Source organism: Artemia franciscana, chromosome 17, assembly GCF_032884065.1.
Source record: "Artemia franciscana chromosome 17, ASM3288406v1, whole genome shotgun sequence".
Lineage (NCBI taxonomy): Eukaryota > Metazoa > Arthropoda > Branchiopoda > Anostraca > Artemiidae > Artemia > Artemia franciscana.
Window position 1 is genome coordinate 9049312 of NC_088879.1, and position 21643 is coordinate 9070954.

The 21643-nt window shown below is 34.8% G+C and overlaps 1 protein-coding gene across 2 annotated transcripts in view; it reads right to left on the reverse strand.

The window, feature by feature from the left end:
• The window catches only part of LOC136037794 (patched domain-containing protein 3-like), a 130317-nt gene that overhangs the window by 101895 nt on the left and 6779 nt on the right, over positions 1 to 21643 (reverse strand). For both annotated transcript variants that reach the window (XM_065720627.1, XM_065720628.1), the window contains exons 2-3: positions 6281 to 6527; positions 1930 to 2000 (exon numbers count right to left, since the gene is read on the reverse strand). In XM_065720627.1, coding sequence (XP_065576699.1) covers positions 1930 to 2000; positions 6281 to 6527 — 318 coding nt within the window. The remainder of the gene's footprint in view (positions 1 to 1929; positions 2001 to 6280; positions 6528 to 21643) is intronic.

The following is a 21643-nucleotide window of genomic DNA, read 5'->3' on the forward strand; positions in this document are numbered from 1 at the left end:
ATGTTGCCAAAACAATAATGATAGTTACGGAGCTAAAGAATATTTTATTTCCGGACACTTATTTGGAAAAGTTGCCTTATGTGGAAAAGGGGTGTTGCCACCACACGAAAAAAACTTGTTGCCAAAAACGTTTACCAACTAACGAGTTAACACGATCATAGCAAAGTTTTCGCAAACAATTAATGCTGAATTTTTCTAAAAAAAAAATAGAATAAAAAAAAAATAGAAAGGCTTCATGTGAAACCTAACGCAAAGCAAAAATGGCTTCAGATGGAAAGTCTGGTGAAATCTAAATATGTTACCAAAACAAAAATGATAGATATGGTGCTAGAGAGCATTTCATTCGCGGACACTTATTTCGAAAAGTTGTCTTGCGTGGAAAAGGGGTGCTGCCACCACACGGAAAAAATTGTTACCAAAAATATTTACCAACTAACGAGTTCTCACGATCATATCAAAGGTTTTGCAAACAGTTAATGCTGAATTTCTCTAACAAATTTAGAATAGCTTCACGTGAGACCTAACGTGAAGCAGAAACGGCTTTAGATGGAAAGCCTTATGTAATTTAAGTATGTTGCCAAAATAAGAATTATAGATGTCGTGATAAAGAGTAATCTATTCGCGAACACTCATTTGGAAAAAGGAGATGTTGCCAATGCACGAAAAACGCTTGTTACCAGTAAAATTTACCAACTATTCCCACGAACATACGAAAATTGTTGGAAAAACATTATCGATTTCGTAAATTTAGAAAGACTTCCAGAAAAAAAAAGTGTTGGTGTGTTTGTGAGCAATTTTTAAAAACATGAAATAAAAACATAAAAGTTGTAAGCTTCCTTATTTGAGAAATAATCGTAGATTGTTTGTTTTCCCACAATTATGTAATCTAATTCTATTCTTGTTGAGAAATTTTAAGTCCTGTTTCAAAAAGCATTCATACAAAAAACGATAGCTCTCGACTACAGAAGTTCTAGCATCGAGATTACAGGATGGAATCCTGGGCCAGGTATCTGCAACCACAGATAGGACTTTATTTTAGAGTTCAACTTTTAAATTTCACGCCACATTTCATGTTTCTTAAAATTGTTGCCAACACATTTTGTAGGTCAGTATTTAGGTCTCCGTGTATTAACAGAAAGATGTTGGCAGCGGTGTAAACAATAATCGGATTAGGACTGTAAAAACAATCCTTAAACTGCCGCTGTTTGATGCTGAACAAGAGGCACCATCAACGTATCGTTAAAATAGCGTGTGAAGCACCAGATTTAAAAACCTGATTAAAACCAAATTTAACTGATGTGTTGAATAAAATAAAACTGACTAACTGAAATTTCTTTCATATTAGATGCATTATACATTATTAGACACATCTATAGAAGAAAAAAGCTATTTAAAATTTAGAGTGCTAAAATTCTTGCACCAGATATTACACTTTTTTTTATTAGAATTATTATGTAAGGTTCCCTAAAAAAATCAATGTCAAATAAATAATGCAACATGTATTTTAGAAACCATTGTATTACTAATATCATTGTGCTACTGTGTCCATTGTATTACTAATATCATTCTGCCACTGTGTCCATTGTACTACTAATAGCAGCTCAGTGTAGCTGGTCGCCACTGGAAGACTGTCACTTTCAGTGCCACCTCTCCGTCATATATCATTGCCAGTTCACAGCTTGAATTATCATGACATAAAAGAAAATATTTCAGGAAGGGAACACTAGAGCTTGAGAAACGGCAGAACTACGAGTATCGTCAGTAGACTCATATGTACGGATTACTTTTGTGCTCTAAAGTTTTTCAAAATAGAAATAAGTTTCAACCCCAAAATTTGAATATATTCCCTTAGCCATTTAATGGAAGGACCTAAGTACTTTCCCTAACAACTTTCTAACTATATATTTTCAAATAAGGAAAGGAGCTTACTTTGCACACAGTTTATTCCATCCAAGTCCTTGAACTGAAATATTCTTTATGCTAGTATCAACTTGTTGAATCTGGAATTATAGATAAAATAGAGCTTAACTGTGTAAAATATATTTAAAGCGCATACCAATAAAGTGTAAATTAAAACTAAGATTTCAAGCTAGGCCGTATCCAGGATTTTTTTTTCGGGAAGGAGGGGTACAAAAAACTTTAAAAACGTATCAAACTTTGCTTATATTCATTTTGTTACGTTTTTATGAGTCGGACAAACATTTAGGGGGCGGGATTTAAACCCCCTAGCCCCCCCCTTGGATACGGCCTTGCTTGCAACTATATTTTAAAGGAAATAAGGTTGTATGGTCCCGTATCACCTTTGCAAGTGGGTTATTGTAGTTGTGAGTTTTTACTTCTGAAATCAATGTGTATAATTAGAGAGCTTCTGAAACGAGTCCTGTGTCTAAGAAACATTTGTCAAACTGTGATTCCGCGTAGCTCTTAATAGTTGTGTTACCTTTATTAGACTGTGTAGTATTTACTGCGGTTAATGAATATCCGTGAAAAGGTTCATCGCGTAAACTTTTATTTCTCTGTGCACGGTTCGTTTTTGGATACACAAGAGTTTATGTCTTCAACCTTACTTTTACTGGAATTTTTCGTCAAAAATATAATAGATGATATCAAAAACTTTTCGAACTTTTGTTTCAAAATCATGATTTCCGGTATTATTTCCTAAAATTTGTGAAAGATACGGGATATTTTTTTAGATTTTTGAAGAGATAGTATGAAGTTAAATCAGTATTCATAGTTATTTAATTTCTAAGAAGTTAAGCTACCAAGTTTGGGTATTTTATTTAGACAAAATTTAGGGACCTCCCAGAATCAAAACTTCAAGATAGGAAAGGTCACACAAGAAAATTTATTTCTGGAAAGTGAATGTAAGTCCCTGCTCTTAGAAGATCCACATCTGTCTATCCACGTTGGAAAATAATTATACTTTGTCTAGAAAAATTAGCTACATCTATGATATCAAAGAAATCGATACGTGACGACTTTAGAAGTTATTTATTAGTATGCAATTCGAAAATTTTAAAATCAAATCGAAAATTCTACACCGACTTTCTCAGACTTATTGCCAAGAAATAAAAAAAAAATCAAAATCGAATTTATTGAGAATTTAAAAAATCAGAATTTCAAAATAGAAAAAGTCACAGAAGGAATTTATTTCAGAAAAAACACATGTCATCTCCAGTTCTTAGAAGGTCAAGATCTGTCTATTGCTGCTGGGAAAAGTTATTCCTTGTCTAGAAAAAAAGTTACCTCCAGGATACCACAAAAGTTTGCTGCGTCATGACAGCTTCAGAACTCATTTTTAAATGAACGAAGCAATGAACAAAAATTTATATTCTCTTGTGTACTTTTCATAGTATTACACACAAAGGCATGAAATCAAAAATTTCGGAAAACAGCCAAAACACTTGGAATTTGGCATTGGAGTTCGGCTTTTTCAGGATTATTTCTAACAAGTGATGAGAAAATGGTTTTTATTTTTTCCTGGAAAACAGCTGGAATTTTACAAAGTTCACTGGAGATCATCCGCCCTGTTTAGTGATTCCGATACCTATGGAGAATTTCGAGCGTGCAGGATACCACTTCGAAGCTAGAGATTGTAAAAGCAGGATCACGAAAAAAAGCTGCAAAAGCAGTAGTGTTGTTCCGCAGCACAAGTAACGATAAAGATTATTACTGACCCCTGTTCCCTGCTTATTAAAAATCTCGGTCGTTTATTTGTATCTTATTTACATACTACTATTTGTAAACTTCCCTTCAGTCATTTTTATTGGTCAATGTTCAAAGTGCAGAATGTACAACTCCACTTCAGCCGTCTTTTACTGGACAACCTGTAAAGTTTAGATTGTAAATCCTACTTCCAACGTCTTTTATTAGCAAACCTGTGTAGCGCAGGCTATAGAGCTCCACCTCTACAATCTTTAATTAGCCAGTCTCTATGATACAGACTGTACAACTCCACTTCAGTCTTTATTGGCCACCCTGCAGAATAATTACTGTGCAGCTCCAACTTCACCTGTATTTACTGAAGGACTTGTGCAATGCATGTTGTACAGCTCCACCTCAGCCTTCTTTTACAGGATAGCCTCAAACTTTAGGTTGTCCAACTACTTCAACCGTGTTTTATAAGCACTTTGTGTAGTGCAGGCTGTAGAGTTCCACTTGTACTATCTTCGATTAGGCACTCTATACAATACAGGCTGTACAACTCCACTTCAGCCATCTTTTATTGGCCACCCTGCAGAATAATTGCTGCGCAGCTCCCACTTCAGTCCTATTTACTGAATGACTTGTGGAATGCATGTTGTACAGCTCCCCTTCAGCCTTTTTTTTACTAGACAGCCTGTAAACTTTGGTTATTCAACTCTACTTCAACCGTGTTTTATTAGCAATCTGTGTAGTCCAGGCTGTAGAGCTCCACTTGTACTATCTTCGATTAGGCCCTCTATACAATACAGGCTGTACAACTCCACTTCAGCCATCTTTTATTGGCCACCCTGCAGAATAATTGCTGCACAGCTCCAACTTCAGTCCTATTTACTGAATGACTTGTGGAATGCATGTTGTACAGCTCCACTTCAGCCTTTTTTTTACTAGACAGCCTGTAAACTTTCGTTATTCAACTCTACTTCAAACGTGTTTTATTAGCAATCTGTGTAGTGCAGGCTGTAGAGTTCCACTTCTACTATCTTTGATTAGCCACCCTATACAATGTTGGCTGTACAACTCCACTTCAGTAATCTTTTATTTTCCAGTCTGGCGAATAATTGCTGCGCAGCTCCAACTTTACCCTTATTTAATGAAAGACCTGTGCACTGCATGCTGCTCAGGTCCTCCTTGGCCTTCTTTTACTGTAAAGCCTGCGAAATTTATTAGTAAGGCTATGCAGTGCATACTGTTTGAATTCCACTTCTACTATCTTTAACTAGCCAGCTAGTATAATAAAGATTTTGCGACTCCACTTCAGCCGTCTTTTATTGGCCAGCCCGCTGAATAATTGCTGCACAGCTCCGCTTCACCCGTATCTACTGAATGGCCTGTGCAATGCATGTTATACAGCTCCACTTCAGCCTTCTTTTATTGGACATTCTGCAAAATTTCGGTTACGTAATACTACTTTGGCCGTCATTTACAAGTAAGGCTGTGGAGTGCAGCCTGTAGAACTCCACTTCTACTATCTTTAATTAGCCAACCTGTATAATGCAGACTCTATCAATCCACTTCAGACATCTTTTATTTGCCAGCCTGCTGAAAAATTGCTGCACAGCTTCACTTCACCTGTATTTATTGAATGGCCTGCACAATGCAGGTTGTACAGCTCCAGTTCATTCACTCAAGGCAAATTCAAAAGAATACAACAAGAGCTGAATCATGCGAAGAATAAAATAATATTTTCTTGTAAATATCTCGAGATTCTAGGAAAGCATGGGCTAGAAGGCCCCCTCTCATACGTATAAACCTAATTTCTTATGAACTTAATTCTTCCCAGTCGAGGTGTCTTCTCTTTCCTTTCATTTTTAGTCCTAATTTTGCACAAGGCACTAACTAAGGCACTGCATAGGGATACATAAACCAAATTTTTTAGCAGAAAAGTACCGGTTTTAATAACTCATTTTTCATGGTTGATCCGTTGTAGTCTAACAGTAATTGAATACTTCAGGATCCTAAACAAACAATTTGATTTGTAATTATACATGTCCTTCAAAGAAGCGATCTCCTGTTGTAAAATGATGTAGCAAACTGCAAAGCATGTGAAGTTCAAATCAAACAAATAACAGTTTACTTAAGATTTGGTTCTGAAGGTACCTTAGATAAACAGTTATTCAAGTCGATCCATGCGTATATTTGCACATTTTCTTACACATAGAAGTACATTTTACACATTTGCTCAATTTTCAAGGACAATTCAGCTGACCTCTATGTAAAACCAAGGAAATACATATTTAATGACTTTTCAGGGGCCAGTATGCTGTTCTTACCTTTATGGGGAAACTGGATCAGGAACAAAAAGACGGTTTTGTGCACGCAAGATTATAGCCGTTTCCCCAAATTTCCCCGAACAAAAATTTGTTTCTCTGGAATCCTCCTGACAATTAACAGTAACGAGAATGAACAATCTTTACTTCAAACTTCAGCGAAACATTTTTTTTTTATATTCGGAGGAACCCTGTAAAATTTAGGATAGTAGCAACACTATGTTAGTTTGTAGAGGTCAAATCAAGAAAATGGTCGCATTTGTATATTTTTAATCTATGGTCAAATGCCACAAAAGAAAAATACTTACAAATTTTAAGACATCAGGACGGAGGACATTATCAGCTTCAATAATCATTGTCTCATATCGTATATCGTCGGTAAAATGTTGTGCTACCCACTTGGCAGATTTTCGTACTTGTGAATTTTCTGTTGTCCATAAATTTACGTCATCGGTCTCTTCACGCCAGTTTAATAGGCCAGATCCCAAAATGCCACAAAACACAAGTGCGGTGAATATGGTCCACCATGGTCTATAAGCAAACTGGTATCCAAGCCTGAAAAACACCTTTCGTTTAGATAAAATATAAGGAATAGAAATAAACTTCAAATGAACAGAGATAAAATTTCAAGTTTTCGTTAGTCAAATTCGTATTACACGAATGTCCCTAGTTAAAAGTTTGGAGCTAACATTTTTAGAGCTTCCTTTTTTGTTTGCAATTTACAATTAGAGCTTAAAATATCTAAGAATTTTCATTGGGCAATAAAAGCTCTCTAATAATTCCAAGCTTTCATTAGTGAAGTTTCAAATTATAATCCATTTTTCAAGTCCGGAGCTAAGACCTCAATAGCTTTGCTAGTAACTTACATTTGACATTGAAGCTTTCCCTGAAGTTTATTCGGCCAATAAAAGCTTTCTAAAAATTTCAAACTTAATCAGTCAAGTTTTAAATTATAAAAATGTCTCTTTTTTAACAGTTGGATCTTCGTTATAACTTTTAAGTAAAACGTTGGTTTCCTCAGAACCATCGACCATTAAAAGCTTTCTAAAAATATCATGCTTTTATCAGTCAAGGTTGAAATTATACAGAAGTAATTTGTCAAGTCTGGAAGTCTGAAGAAAAGATTTCTATCGATTTCAATTTTGGCAATAACTTACAATTGAAGCTCAAGTTTTCTCTGAAGTTGGATTGGCCAATGAAGGCAGTCTGAAAATCGCGAGCTTCTTCAGCTCCCTGAGAATAATCAGAGGCGGTAAATGATTCAGGGCGGAAATTTATATTAATGAATATTCTAAACTATATGAATCTGCAAAATTTGCGAAATTTCAAAATTTGATGTCAATGACTTTTTCCACCCGACCTAACTAAGCAAAAACAAATCGTAAGCAACCGCATTATAAAATTACTAGGTTATGAAGAAGATTATTATATGTGATTTCGTATACCCAAAACAAAAGTGCATGAGTCACAGCTTAGAAAAATTGCTCGAAAGCAATTGTTTCTGAGTTCAGAAGCGGATTAGGAAGCTGATTAAAAACAAATACTGAATATTGAAAGAGCAGCTAGGCTATATGAAAAAGTATTATGTTTGATATCTTTGTAACCATAACAAAGGGCATATCTCATACTTGTTTAAAATTGAGTTTGAAAGTGGGTTAGAAAGCCGAGCAAAAATATGTCTGGGCAAGTGTAGTTATAATTTAACCGGGTACAGACTATAATATAAAATATCATCGAGCTCCCCCCCCAAAAAAAATGAAAATGAGTAAAAATTTTGGGAACACGAATTTTATTGTGATTTGGTGCTACAAACTTCAATCCGTGTATCTGATTGGCAATCCGAATTCTCACTTTAGACTGTGCGGTTATGCAAAGAAAAGCAAATTCTGCAATCCAAATTTTAGAAAATCCCCGCAGTCGGTTAGTGCAAAGAAATCAAATTTTGGCGATATATTTGAATAGTTGAAAAGGTTGGAATTTACTACCCGTTTGTGTTTGAAAATTCAAGAAGTTATCGGGAATCTTACCTATTTTTAGATTCCATCTCATCTCTTCCAACCCACATCAAATCAGGCCTTAAATATTACTAGGGCCTTTCAAGGAAAACAACCTCGAACATTAATAATTGGATAATTCCTTAGAAAAAAGATTTTCATCTTTGAGAGCACCACAAAATGAATACACATTGTGAACTTTGAATTATTTTTGCAATTGAACAATCAAAATTATGTCACCCCTCTATAGAAATAGGGGGCACATTTTACAACCCAAACGAGGACCAGATTTTTGGACTGTCGGTCAAAATTAAAATCCACCACTATATTAAAAATAGAAGTCGACTGACGATCGGATTCACAATTTCAGAATCCAAATTGTAAATCGAAGTCATTATCAACCTGGTACAGATCGAACTATGGAGTTGAGTAATTTCAAGTCTAAGAACACGTTTTGAAAAAAACATTAGTGAGGAAAAATTTCTATTTCGTACTGACTCATGAGTGGTAACTATTATTTCACTGAATCTTTACCGTAAAGTTTACTGGTAAAACAAATTTTTGGGAATATCCAAAATGAGCCCGCGACTCCTCAAAAATAGTGTATCAGATTAAAACGAGAAGTTTACCAGTTGAATTAGGATGGTCAAAAACCCTTTACAGGAGAACTACAGCCCCCACCTTGGAACAACACGGAAAAACAAAACTTTTTTTGCCCTGAAAAAAATTTGGGGGGAAGCCCTGATGTGTCTCCTTGTTTCACAGTGGTGATTGCATCGAAGAAGCGGTCGTTGAATGTTGGAAGAAGGCTCATTTTAAAGAAAATCACCATATATAGAGATTTGTTTAAACAACAAAATAGATAGTTCCACATCAAGGTGGGATTCACTGACATTTTGTACCAACAGATCAATTTTGGCTCAAAGAGGATCAAACTGCCAATTTTAAGATAGCCAATAAATTTGTCTTGATCTAAAATCCCATGCAGTTTTTTTTTAAAACTCCTTATCCCTATATCGACAAACTAGAGCAAAGTGGCATGTGATCCTGTGATTTTGTTACGAGAAACCACCTTTTTTCCTAAAGAGACCAAAATGTCGAGGAATGCTAACTCATCGTCAAAATTATAAAAACTAATCTTTTAATAAAAGCTCTGCTTGCTTGTGTTTTTACAAAATTATGATTGTAGACTAAAACTACTCTTATCTGAAAAGCACAGAAAAGGCCGTATACAGGTAGGAGGGTTGGACTCACCCCCCAAAAATGTTCGGGACTCGTAAAACGTAACAAAAATAGATACAAGCAAATTTTTTACTTATTTTTTCAGTTTTTTATGTACCCCCCCCCCAAAAAAAAAGAAAGAAAATCCTTGTAATAACCCCTGAAAAAATTCTGGATCACGAGTCAGTTTGTTTGAGCTAGCTTTAAAGATACATCTTGCATGATCAGCGAAGCTATAATTAGTAAGTTTAATTATAAGTAATTATAAGTTTAAGTATAGTAATAAGTTTGAACTTCACTATTTATCTCCTTAAGAAAAACTTTATTTAAAAAAGAAATAATACAGCAGTAAGAATATGATACAGCACTTATATAGGTTACAAATGGTACTTAATCAAACAGTTCGTGGTAACGAACTGTAGTAAGGAGCGATCCGGCTCAATAGTAACCAAAACTCTAAAAAATTGAATTTTGATATAAATAGCTACATCAAAAGAATCGCATTTTAATGCTGATTTTAAATATATAAGTTTCATCAAGTTTAGTCTTAGCCATCAAAAGTTACGAGCCTGAGAAAATTTGCCTTATTTAGGAAAATAGGGGGAAACACCCCCTAAAAGTCGTAGGATCTTAACGAAAATGACACCATCAGATTCAGCGTATCAGAGAACCCTACTGTAGAAGTTTCAAGCTCCTATCTACAAAAATGTGGAATTTTGCATTTTTTGCCAGAAGACAAATCACGGGTGCGTGTTTATTTGTTTGTTTTTTTGTTTTTTTGTTGTTTTTTTTTTTCCCAGGGGTCATCGTATCGACCAAGTGGTCCTAGAATGTCGCAAGAGGGCTCATTCTAACGGAAATGAAAAGTTCTAGTGCCCTTTTTAAGTGACCAAAAAAATTGGAGGGCATCGAGGCCCCCTCCCACGCTCATTTTTTTCCCAAAGTCAGCGGATCAAAATTTTGAGATAGCCATTTTGTTTGGCATAGTCGAAAATCTTAATAACTATGTTTTTGGGGATGACTTACTCCCCCACAGTCCCTGGGGGAGGGGTTGCAAGTTACAAACTTCAACCAGTGTTTACATATAATAATGGTTATTGGGAAGTGTACAGACGTTTTCAGGGGGATTTTTTTGGTTTTGGGGGTAGGGTTGAGGGAGGGGGCTATGTGGGAGGATCTTTCCTTGGAGAAATATGCCATGGTTGAAAAAAATTCAATGAAAAGGGCGCAGGATTTTCTAGCATTACTATAAAAAAAAACAATGAAAAAATAAACATGAAAACGTTTTTTCAAATGAAAGTAAGGAATAGCATTGAAATTTAAAACAAACAGAGATTATTACGCATATGAAGGGCTCTAAAAATACTTTTGCATAAAGAGCGAGGTATTTAGGAGGAGATAAATACCTCGCTCTTTATGCTAAAATATTTTTAGTGATTTCAACTATTTATTCAACGGCCTATTTGATTCAGGGGTCATTCTTAAAGAATTGGAACAAAACTTACGATTTAGTGTAAAGAGCGAGGTATTAACGAGGGTACAAACCCCCTCGTACACATAATAAAAATATAAGAATATAAAAGTTTGTTACGTAAGTTAATTCTTAAGTTACGTATATTTTTTACTAATAAAAACGTTCATTGAATATTAAAAGTTATAGTAGCCTTTTTAAGTAACCGAAAAATTGGAGGGCAGCTAGGCCTCCTTCCCCGCCCCTTATTTCTCAAAATCGTCTGATCAAAACTAAGAGAAAGCCATTTAGCCAAAAAAAAATTAATATACTAATTTCATTTCAATAATTTATGTGCGGAGAGCCAAAATCAAACATGCATTAATTCAAAAACGTTCAGAAATTAAATAAAAAAAACTAGTTTTTTAACTGAAAGTAAGGAGCGACATTAAAACTTAAAACGAACAGAAATTACTCCGTATATGAAATGGGTTGTCCCCTCCGCAGTCCCACGCTCTTTACGCTAAAGTTTTAGTTGTTTTAAAAAGTAGAATTGTGGCAAAGAGTCAAACTTTAGCGTAAAGAGCGTGGGACTGCGGAGGGGACAACCCATTTCATATACGGAGTAATTTCTGTTCGTTTTAAGTTTTAATGTCGCTCCTTACTTTCAGTTAAAAAACTAGTTTTTTTTATTTAATCAAACACTAAGCTAAGGTAGATGCTTTATTTTACGGATACTTTTTGTTGCTTACAATCAATGATTGGCCAAAAATCCCTTTACAAAAAAAAAAAAAAAAAAAAAAAAAAAAAAATCGGAATTTCTTTATGTGGCAAAAGGCGTAATTGGTCCATACCAGACAAATTCACAAATGAGAAGGCTAAAAAATTTGCCTGCAACTGAAAACCACAAACTTTATGAATGAAGGCGAAAGTATTAAACTAATTTACTGCGATCTGGTCAAGGTTTGTAGTGCTTCTCCAAAAATTACATGACTTGTGTGCGATACTAGATGATGCTGCAACATTCAGCTTAAAACTTGTCTAAAAAGAGCTGAGAAGCATGATATTAAGTTATGGATTATACATAAGACTAAAATAATAACAAGAAAACAAATATGCCGAAAAATTGTGTCAAAACGAAAATGTGCATAAAATATGACTTTTGTTTCGAATTAAATTACGTTGTTTTCTTATATATATATATCATGAAAAGAGAAATCACCAATGCAACATCACAAACACAAAAAAAAGAGACAGAAGGAGAAAAGGAAGACTGTTTTCCTAAATTAGTGATTAATATAGACCAGCACTTGAATGAGGCCTTAACCCTACTCATCCATACAATCACATAGGTCAAACAGCATAGCCACACACAATCAACCATAAAGAATAATCCATGGACAGGCAGTCATGTCGTCAATAAGTATAAGTCGTCATTTACCAAACAATAGAAAATATAATATAGACAAATAATTCAGAGGCAACACCCAACATAAGGGCTCATCAGGAGAATACACTGGCCTATATAGGGTTTCGCCACTCTAAATTCTCTACCCAGCACAGTGTTGTGGCTACCACAGAATATCCATGGCATCCCCGCGTCAGGTATCACCCCCAAAATACATGCTTATGAAAAAAAAACCAAAAAAAAACAGCAAATGTAAAACAACCAAGTAAAAACAAAAACAAGCTTATCCTGTTAATATATCCCTCCCTTTAGCAACAATAGGTAAACTAAATATTATAAATTTTACCAAATCACAAATATTAACACATTGCAAAAAACCTGAATGAACTAAACAATTATAGAATTCATCTTTACCATGTGGCTAATTTTTAAGAAAATCCGCTATATATTCATATTTATACATATATATATATATGATATATATATATTCAGCTAAAGTGTACAATAGAGCTTTTCAAAAGGGTCACATAACGCCTTTTGGATTGAAAAAGACAAACTATCAACACTATAAATCGGTACTCCCCTTTTGGGTGGGGGGTTCCTGCCTAGGCTTTTCACGTGTAGGTGCCAAAAAAAAAATTTTTTTGGTATTTTCAATAAAAACACTGGAAAAACAAAATTGCTCCCCGCTAGATTTTGAAAAATGCATTTTTTATCCTGTCCCCTGCATTTTTGTTAATTGGTGCAATATTTTGACCCTGATTAAATTAAACGAGTATTAAAATTAAAAGTATTAATTAAAACGACACAACAGAAAAAAAAAGTTTATTTCATAATAAATAAATAAATTTGGTCCGAAAACGAAGTGTAAATTTGAGTTTTTTCTTCTTTTTTTCTACTAACAATCCCACATCTTCTCATTGCTACCAAAATCTTTAAAATCTACAGCCAATAAGTATATCTATGTATCACACTTAAAAACAAACAAAGTTAAAATCTTTCACTTATCAATTAAAACTAATTGTTGGGTGGGTACACTCTAAGAAGTTTTAATTTCAGGGAATTCTACAGCAAATTACCATTATTAGCCCAGCCGTTTTTATGAATTCTATGCCATCATAGGGCACCCCTTCCACAGTGCAACCGAAATTAATAAACATCAACAACAAGAAGAATAATATGGAATTCTTTTTGGAAGACAGTGAAATTCTATATTTAAATGAATATTTCGACCCTATGTTCAAGGGAATGAGGTTGAAGAGCATCAGTAAAACATAAATGCATAAAGGAAAAGAGACTTACAATAACGTACAACCATTAAAACTAAAATTAGAATTTTAAAACAGTCCCAGCATCCTTCCTTCAGCGAAGTTCAACCAGGAAAGACAGTGCGGTCTTCGTCGCTATTTATTGCAACAAAAATTACAATAAATTATAAAAAAAATACCAGTAGTCGCATGCAAATTCTTTACCAGGAGCATCTCTTGGGACTACTTAAAAAGTAACACAAAATTAATATAGTAAAAAAAAATAAATTTAGAAACCATTCTAATAATAATAAAAAGTTACGAGTTTGACCTATATCTCGATGAATTCCTGAATAATAATAAATATAGGGAGACTCGAAACCTAAATTCTCTTCTATCATCTCCATGATTAATTACTGTTGCGTGACACCAAAATTTTAAATTAGACTCTTTGTGCCAACGGAAATACACAGTTTATTTTCTTCTCGAAAATAAACATCGAACTTAAACAGAAATATGAATCGATAAGGAAAAAGGATTGTGGAGTAGGAGTGGAGATGTGGAGTAGCGGAATAGGTTTAGCCGTAAGCACAAATAACGAGTAGAAACATTAGGGAATTCTTTTCTTAAGATAGTGGAATCTTAACCCTAAGTGAATATGGCCATATTCTAATGTCAGTTTCTTTTACATTTTCATTTGTTTTGCAGAACACGGTCCTTGGATATAGGGTCGAAATATTTAGTTAGGGTTAAGGTTCTACAATCTTAAGAAAAAATTCCCTGGTGCTTCTAATTGTTGCTTGTATTTATGATGGAAAGGCAGTGTGATCTTCGTCGCTTTTTAGGTTTGGATGTCTAGAGTAACAGTTTGTTAGGGGACAAGAAAAACGAAAAATTAAATTTATTTTTTCATTTGTTCCAGTGTCTATGCCCTATTAACTGCATATTAATAAAAATATGGACGGAAACAAGACAGGAAAATTACTCATTTATGCAACTGATGAATATTACTAATCGGAAATTTTAATGCGCAATATAGGCAATATATATGGATAAAAATAAAATCTATGTCAAATATTATATATATATATATATATATATATATATATATATATATATATATATATATATATATATATATATATATATATATATATATATATATATATATAAACAAATAAACACGCACCCGTGATCGGTCTTCTGGCAAAAAATACGAAGTTCCACATTTTTGTAGATAGGAGCTTGAAACTTTTGCAATAGGGTTCTCTGATACGCTGAATGTGATGATGTGATTTTCGTTAAGATTCTATGACTTTTAGGGGATGTTTACCCCTATTTTCCAAAATAAGGCAAATTTTCTCAGGCTCGTAACTTTTGATGACAAAGATCCGATTCTTTTGGTGTATCTTTTAGTATGAAAATTCCGTTCTTTAGAGTTTCGTTTACTATTAAGCCGGGTCGCTCCTTACCTTTTTTTTTTATTAAACGACCGATCTTTTCGGTCAACTTATTTTTTGATTTTTTTATTAAAGAGAAAGACAGGGTTAGGAGTAACATTCAGAAAAAAAACAATAGAGAAGGTAAAATCTCGTGTTCCCCTGGCTGACATTACACTCATTTTTCTCGGCTATTTAATTTCATTATTTATTTACTATTTTTCTTCTTTGTCATACGATAGAAAATTAGAAACCCATAACTCCCGTTTAGTCTCCATCCCGTACAGGACCATGGTATTTGGAAAGGAAACACGGTATTATATTCAGAGGTATGGGTAACAAAAATACACCTACCCTGGGGAAATAGATTACCCTGAAAATCATAGTCGGACAGTAGGTTTACAAATCTGAATGGTCAAAGAAGTTGAGATTGATCGTGCTATGACACTGCTAATTTTAAAACAGTTTCAAGGGAAAGTCTTAAAATCTAAATTTCTCTTTTCTCCAATAACAATGCCTACATAATAATTTTGAAAAAAAATCAAGCATATGGCGTAATGCGTAAAGTTATAAATTACTCTTGCGGGTATCTAGGGGCTGCACATTGTTCGTCATAGGTGTACACAACTTAAGTGGATATCTGCTGACTCTGTCATGTCTGCCTCCAGTCCCCCTACGTTCATATCCAAGCAGGTAATTAGTTTCAAGCAAATGCTTAAGGTCCTGTCTCATACCTCTATGTTTCTGGTGTAAATAAATCAGCATCAGTAGCCCCTTGGGACAGTCTTGAAATTGTCTGATAAACCAACAAGATGGTAGCTTAAGGCGTGTTTAAACAGATACTAATACTTTTTAATATTTTAATATTAGGTGGTAAAATACAAAGTAATATTAGTAACTTCCTAGTTGAATTTCCTTTTTTTTTTAACCTTGGATGAAATCTTTAAGCAATAATGGTGAAATCCAGTCCTCCTATGGAAATTACTTCTTATTCCTTCTACAGTACTCGAGAGCGTTTTTGGTGAGCTTTCCAGGGCAGAGGGGGAGGATACTAACAGAAAAATTCAATTTTATCAGGATTTAAATGAGAGTATCCCTCCTTTCCTCTTTGGATTTTCTTTTAGATTTCGATTAATCTTAATGGTGAAAGTTTGTTGCGAAAACAAAATTTATGGAAATTGGAAAAAATAAATAGCCCGAAAATCCTCAAAAACTGCAACATTAGAATCACCAGTGTCGAAAACCTATATAAGAAAGTTACCGCCTTCCACCTTAAGCGACAACGAAAACCACTTTTGCTGCATGGGTAGTACTGACATGTCCCCTTTTTTTCAGCCCTTTTTTTGTATCTTTAAAGCTAGAGCAACCAAAAATTATGGGCTTAATCGTACTTTTAGGACACTACTATCTCACAGTGAATCTGGCAAACTTGCTAAGAACATGTCATCTGTATCAAGTGGAAACAACGTATCTGGTCAAAATTTGCGATTTCCACTTTTGATACGTTCTACATGATGAAAAATTCTGTGTCGAAGGGTGCGTATCTTGATTGCCTCCGGTGCATAGTTTGGGAGGTACGACCAAGCTGAAAACAGCGTATCTTGGATTAACACAGAGGACTGTCAAGCGAAAAACCGCGTTTCTCGCGGCTTCCTTCACACGGCATAAGTAGCCTCCAGAAAAAAAAATGGCTAGCAGAGAAGCAGCAACGGCACAATTACAAGTAAGATAGTCATTGTTCCTACTGAATTGATAACACCGATTAACACATTGTTAGGCAAGCGTGAATCTTCGTGAATGTGGTGAGAGGTTTCTGCTGGTACCTCACAGGGTGGTGAACATGGTGAATGATAATAAGAAGTTTCTGATGGCACCTCAAAAGGTGGTGAACATGGTGAACGATGATAAGAAATTTCTGCTGGAACCTCACAAGGTGGTGAACATTGTGAATGATGATAAGAAGTTTCTGCTGGTACCTCACAGGGTGGTGAACATGGTGAATGATAATAAGAAGTTTCTGATGGCACCTCAAAAGGTGGTGAACATGGTGAACGATGATAAGAAGTTTCTGCTGGCACCTCAAAAGGTGGTGAACATGGTGAACGATGATAAGAAGTTTCTGCTGGCACCTCACAAGGTGGTGAACATGGTGAATGATGATAAGAAGTTTCTAATGGCACCTCTTTTACAGTACACCAAGTAAACATGAAACCTCCGTATGAATTTATGTCGAAATGATAAACTTTGACTACTTCTCAGGAGGGGTGGGGTTAATGAAATGTAAAGACTAGGGAGAATAGAAAAATCGTATTTCTTTTTTCAAAAAAATACTAAGTTTTTTTTTCTTCAATAGTCATGACGTCAAGAAGAAAGAAGCCCTGTTTGACCATGATGGAGCTGAAGACTAGGATAGAGACTGACAGCAGCTTTGAGGATTTCAGCCACAATACTTTAGGTTCCGTCAGAATTCCCAGTACAGCAACTCTGAACCAAATACCGAGGCTATTCATTCTGTTTTGAACGACTTACCTCAGCAGCCAGTTTTAGACCTTCCTGAAGCTAGTCCTTCGAGTAGCGAAGGTACCAACAATGAAGCCTTTTGCTCAGAGAGTAAGGAAGCAGGGACAGCTGGTATGATATTTATGGGGAGATTTAGACTTTATGTTCAAGATATATATTCTCAAGACTTTGAATGAACTCTGTTATTGAACTCTCTAAAAAAAAATCTAGTGAATCAACCGAAAATAAATTATTTTTTTGAATAAACATGTTAGTTTTAAATTTAATACTTTAGTATTTCTAATGATGACGATCGCTGTATATATCTGATCGTAATATTTATACTTTTGTACCTGTTTTCACTATCTAACTAAAAGTACTTATCCTAATTTGAACATTTATTCGTTCGTCAGAGAAATGCAGAGTGGTCTGGGAAAAGGATACCTAACTTAAGGTATTACGTCGAAGATGTGAAATTTTGACTATTTAATGTAAAGATTTCCACAGCAAAACTTCTAAAGAGAAAAAGGCGATAGGTTCTTTTCACCCCCTGCAAAAATTTGAAAAGGGAGACACGTGATTTTCGCTTGACACCGATGATATAAAGCTGTTGATAATATGCACCCACTGTCAATTCATCCGAGAAGAATTTAGTACACAAAAATAAGAATCAGAATTTAACCTTTTTTGATATGGTATAGGCTATTATCTATTTATTCACCAAAAAATTAAGTAGCAAAAGTAGGTACTGTCTGCCTCGCTACTGATATTTGAAACTGCTAGCTTTATTATACTACTGCTAACTCACTAACTCACTGTAGCACCAAGCTACCTGAGGTCAACAGAGCTATGTACGCTCCTTCTCCATCCCTATCTATTCAAAGCCTCTCTTAACGCTCTCCCAGGGAGTTCCCATTTCGCTTAAATATTTTCATACGATATCTTTCCATCCTATTCGGGGACGACTTGCCTTTTGTTTGGAACTACCCTTATTGCAAAACCTAAAAAAATGGTTTGAATAATAACAGTGAAAAGGCTCGTTATATTTGCTTTCAGGGCCGCATCTCGGATTTTTTTTTTGGGGGGGGGGGGGTGAGAGAAGTTTAAAGAAGTTTTATGTTGGGGGGGGATAAAAACTTTTAAAAACATATACAAATGTGTTTGTATTCATTTTTGTTACGGTTTTACGGGTCGGACAAACATTTCGGAGGGGAGTGGATCAGACCCTCTAACCCATCCCCCTGGATACGGCCTTGTTTGCTTTAAACAGTAAAATTTTCATTTCATTTTGAAAGGAGTTTCTGTTTCAGGAGATTACGTTCAATAGAATTCTAGAAAGGGACTCCCCATGTCCTTCCCTTTGCCCAAATTTAATACATTTTAACAATAATCGACAAACGAAACCGCATTAAATCTCATTGGTAATGGAACACGGAAATATAGTAAATTGACCATTGAAAAAACCTTTGCGCGAACCGGTATTAGTTTCCACCATTTTGAATGAACTTTCACTCTCTTTTAGACGGCAAATTGATTAGTGTTGAGGTATAGTTTTTTGTTTTTTTTGAAAAGTCAATGCCGACGAATTAAAGCGAACGGAAGGACATAATAAACACTTTGTTGTAGAAATTGGTTATTTTCTATGTGTGATTTCTACTTGGATTGTAAAAATATGCTATTTGAAGTCTAAATATAAACGGCGATCTAAGAGAAGTATAGTGACCGTCCTCGCCTCTCTTGCGCCTAGGGCAAAACCTTAATTAACGCCCCTACCCCGTCATCCAAAAATTGTCAGCCCAAATCTTAACAAAATTCTTATTTGAACAAAATTTGAATTCAGAATATCACAAAAAATTAAATTAATTAAGTTCGGTCTACTTGCTTTTATTTCAAGAAATGGTGGTGAAAATATGGGAAAAATGAAAATCCCGGAGTCAATTTATTGATAGTTACTGCCACTACTGCGCCCACTACTTATTTATATATAAAAACCAAAATAATAAACTCCTTAATAATAAAACCTAATATAAAACCTAAATATAAAATAAAACCTTATTTATAAAATAAAATAAAATATAAATAATAAAACCTAAATATATAAACTTTATTTATATAAAAACCAAAATTTCGAGAATTATTATAGATTATTTGTTTGAAATTTTGCGCCCCTGAAATTTCTGTGCCCGAGGCAAGTGCCCTCTCTGGCCTGAAGTAGTGTGGTCTCCCCTTCAAAGGAGGCAGGGACAATAAGGGAGAGCTGTTTTTGGCTAATATCAATTCTAAATGAAACGCGATGAGGAAAGGTATTTGTAATCGCCTTTTAAGTTTTAATAATTTCACGAATATTGGCTTCGCCCCGTAATTCGCTTGCTTCCTTCTTTGAAAAAAAAAAATTATCTTCAGACGATGAAGGTATTATCTCGACCTAGTCGATTTTTTTTCCTGTAGCAGTCTTTTTGGCCCTGATGAATTTAAGTTAAGGCAAATTAATTCCTTTTGGACTTTTAGTTTTAAACCACTACAGTCCACAAATATTAAAAGGTGCCTACAGGCACGCAAACAGACATTACTTTTGGAGGAGGATATTCCCGGGAAGTGATCCTAAAAAAGCGGGAGCTCTTTACTTTTTTAAATCCACATGAGCCGCATCATGGTTGCTCTCAATAATTTCTGAGACACCACTGGCTGAGCATGACAAAATGAGTAACTTTGAATTTTATCAATTGCCCCTCTAGATTTTTATCACCCCCCCTGATATTTTGAAAATAGTTTCTTTGGTACTTACATCGAAAAATACCCTTTTTTATTTTCATTGAAAAAAACTTGCTGTTCTAGATTCTAAAATAAGTTCCAGATTCTAAATTCCCTCCACCTGCAATTTCTTGAATTGGCACCCCCTTTGCCTGGTACCAAAGGCTTTTGATTTTAGGCAACCAAGAGAATTAAATTTTAAAAAATTGAAGTGAAAAGTATATTTCATGGTCCTAATTGGTCAAATGGAAACTTACACAATGATATATATCCTTAAAAATTAGAATTTAGTTTTTTAACTTTTATTAATGATAATTCTTCATTTCAAGTTCAGAATTTTTACCTCCTCCCTAGATTTTATAAACACCTTTTTTGTATTTCCATTGGAAAACATACTCCTTTGGTAAGTTCATTGGAAAAAAAAATAATTGCCCCTCCCTAGGTTAAAAAAATACATTTGTAACCCCCCCCCACTACATCTTTGAGTATTAAAACCCCTTTACTTGTCCCGTGTGTCATCCTGGCTTAACTGTAAATCACTGATATAAAGTTAAAACCATTTATAGAGAGCTATCAAAATCAACCTAGGACCTAATTTTAGTTTTTAATTCAAAATACATCCGCGGGCAATTGTGCAATGTTTGGAAGTAGTAGGCTCCAAATTAAAAAAAAGAAACGTTGGTGAGAAATCAGCAAAAATTAAACTAAAATATATTGCACCAGATAGTTTAAGATGGTGCTGCTTCACCCTTAAATTATAATTGCCCTTGGGAATCAGCAGATTGCTAATATTTGAATTTTTATAGACAAAAATTGATGTCAAATTTAGCTAAATAATTCTGCTTCTTTACTTTCACGGTTGAACGTGGCAGCACTGACAAAAATGTTATGCTGACCTATTAGCTGTTAAGGTAAGTAGTTTTAAGGTAAGAATAGACCTCAGACGAGAAGAAAAAGTTTTTATTTTGATGTAACTGGTCAGGGCCGTATTAAATATTTTTTTTTTTTTTTGGAGGTGGAGGGGATTTTTTTTGGGGGGGGGGGGCTGCACAAAAATATAAAATACACTAAAAATTTATTTATACGCACTTTTGTTATGTTTTTACGAGTCGGACAAATATTTCGAAGGGGGTTTCAACTCCCCCTGGATATGGCCTTGTCCTTGGTATTTTAAAGGAATTTAGAAACTGTATAAAAAGCCTCACAAAATTAAGTAGACCAAAATGTACAAGAGAAAGTATTAACCACCTGTAGAGTCTTTCGCATCAAATTTACCGAAAGTCTTAATTAGTGAATCAACACGAAACAATGATTGTAATCAATTTCAGACCCATATTTACGCGAAATCAGATCTTGGTTAAGTAACCTTGACATGGTTGAAAAGGAGGCGTGCGACCGATTGGAAGCTACCTGATTTTACACCAATATCACAAGATAGATAGCTATAGTCCAGAAACCAAGACCAGAATCAAGGGGCTACCCACTTTGTATTCTCTTGTACACTAGGTAACGTGCGTCACGCTACTACTACTACTACTACTACAACTGAAAACCCACTGCAGCACCAAGCCTCCTGAGGCCAGCAGCTACGCACACTCCTCCTCCACCCCAATCTATTCAAATCCCCCCTCTTGAAACCCTCCCAGGAAGTTCCCATTTCCC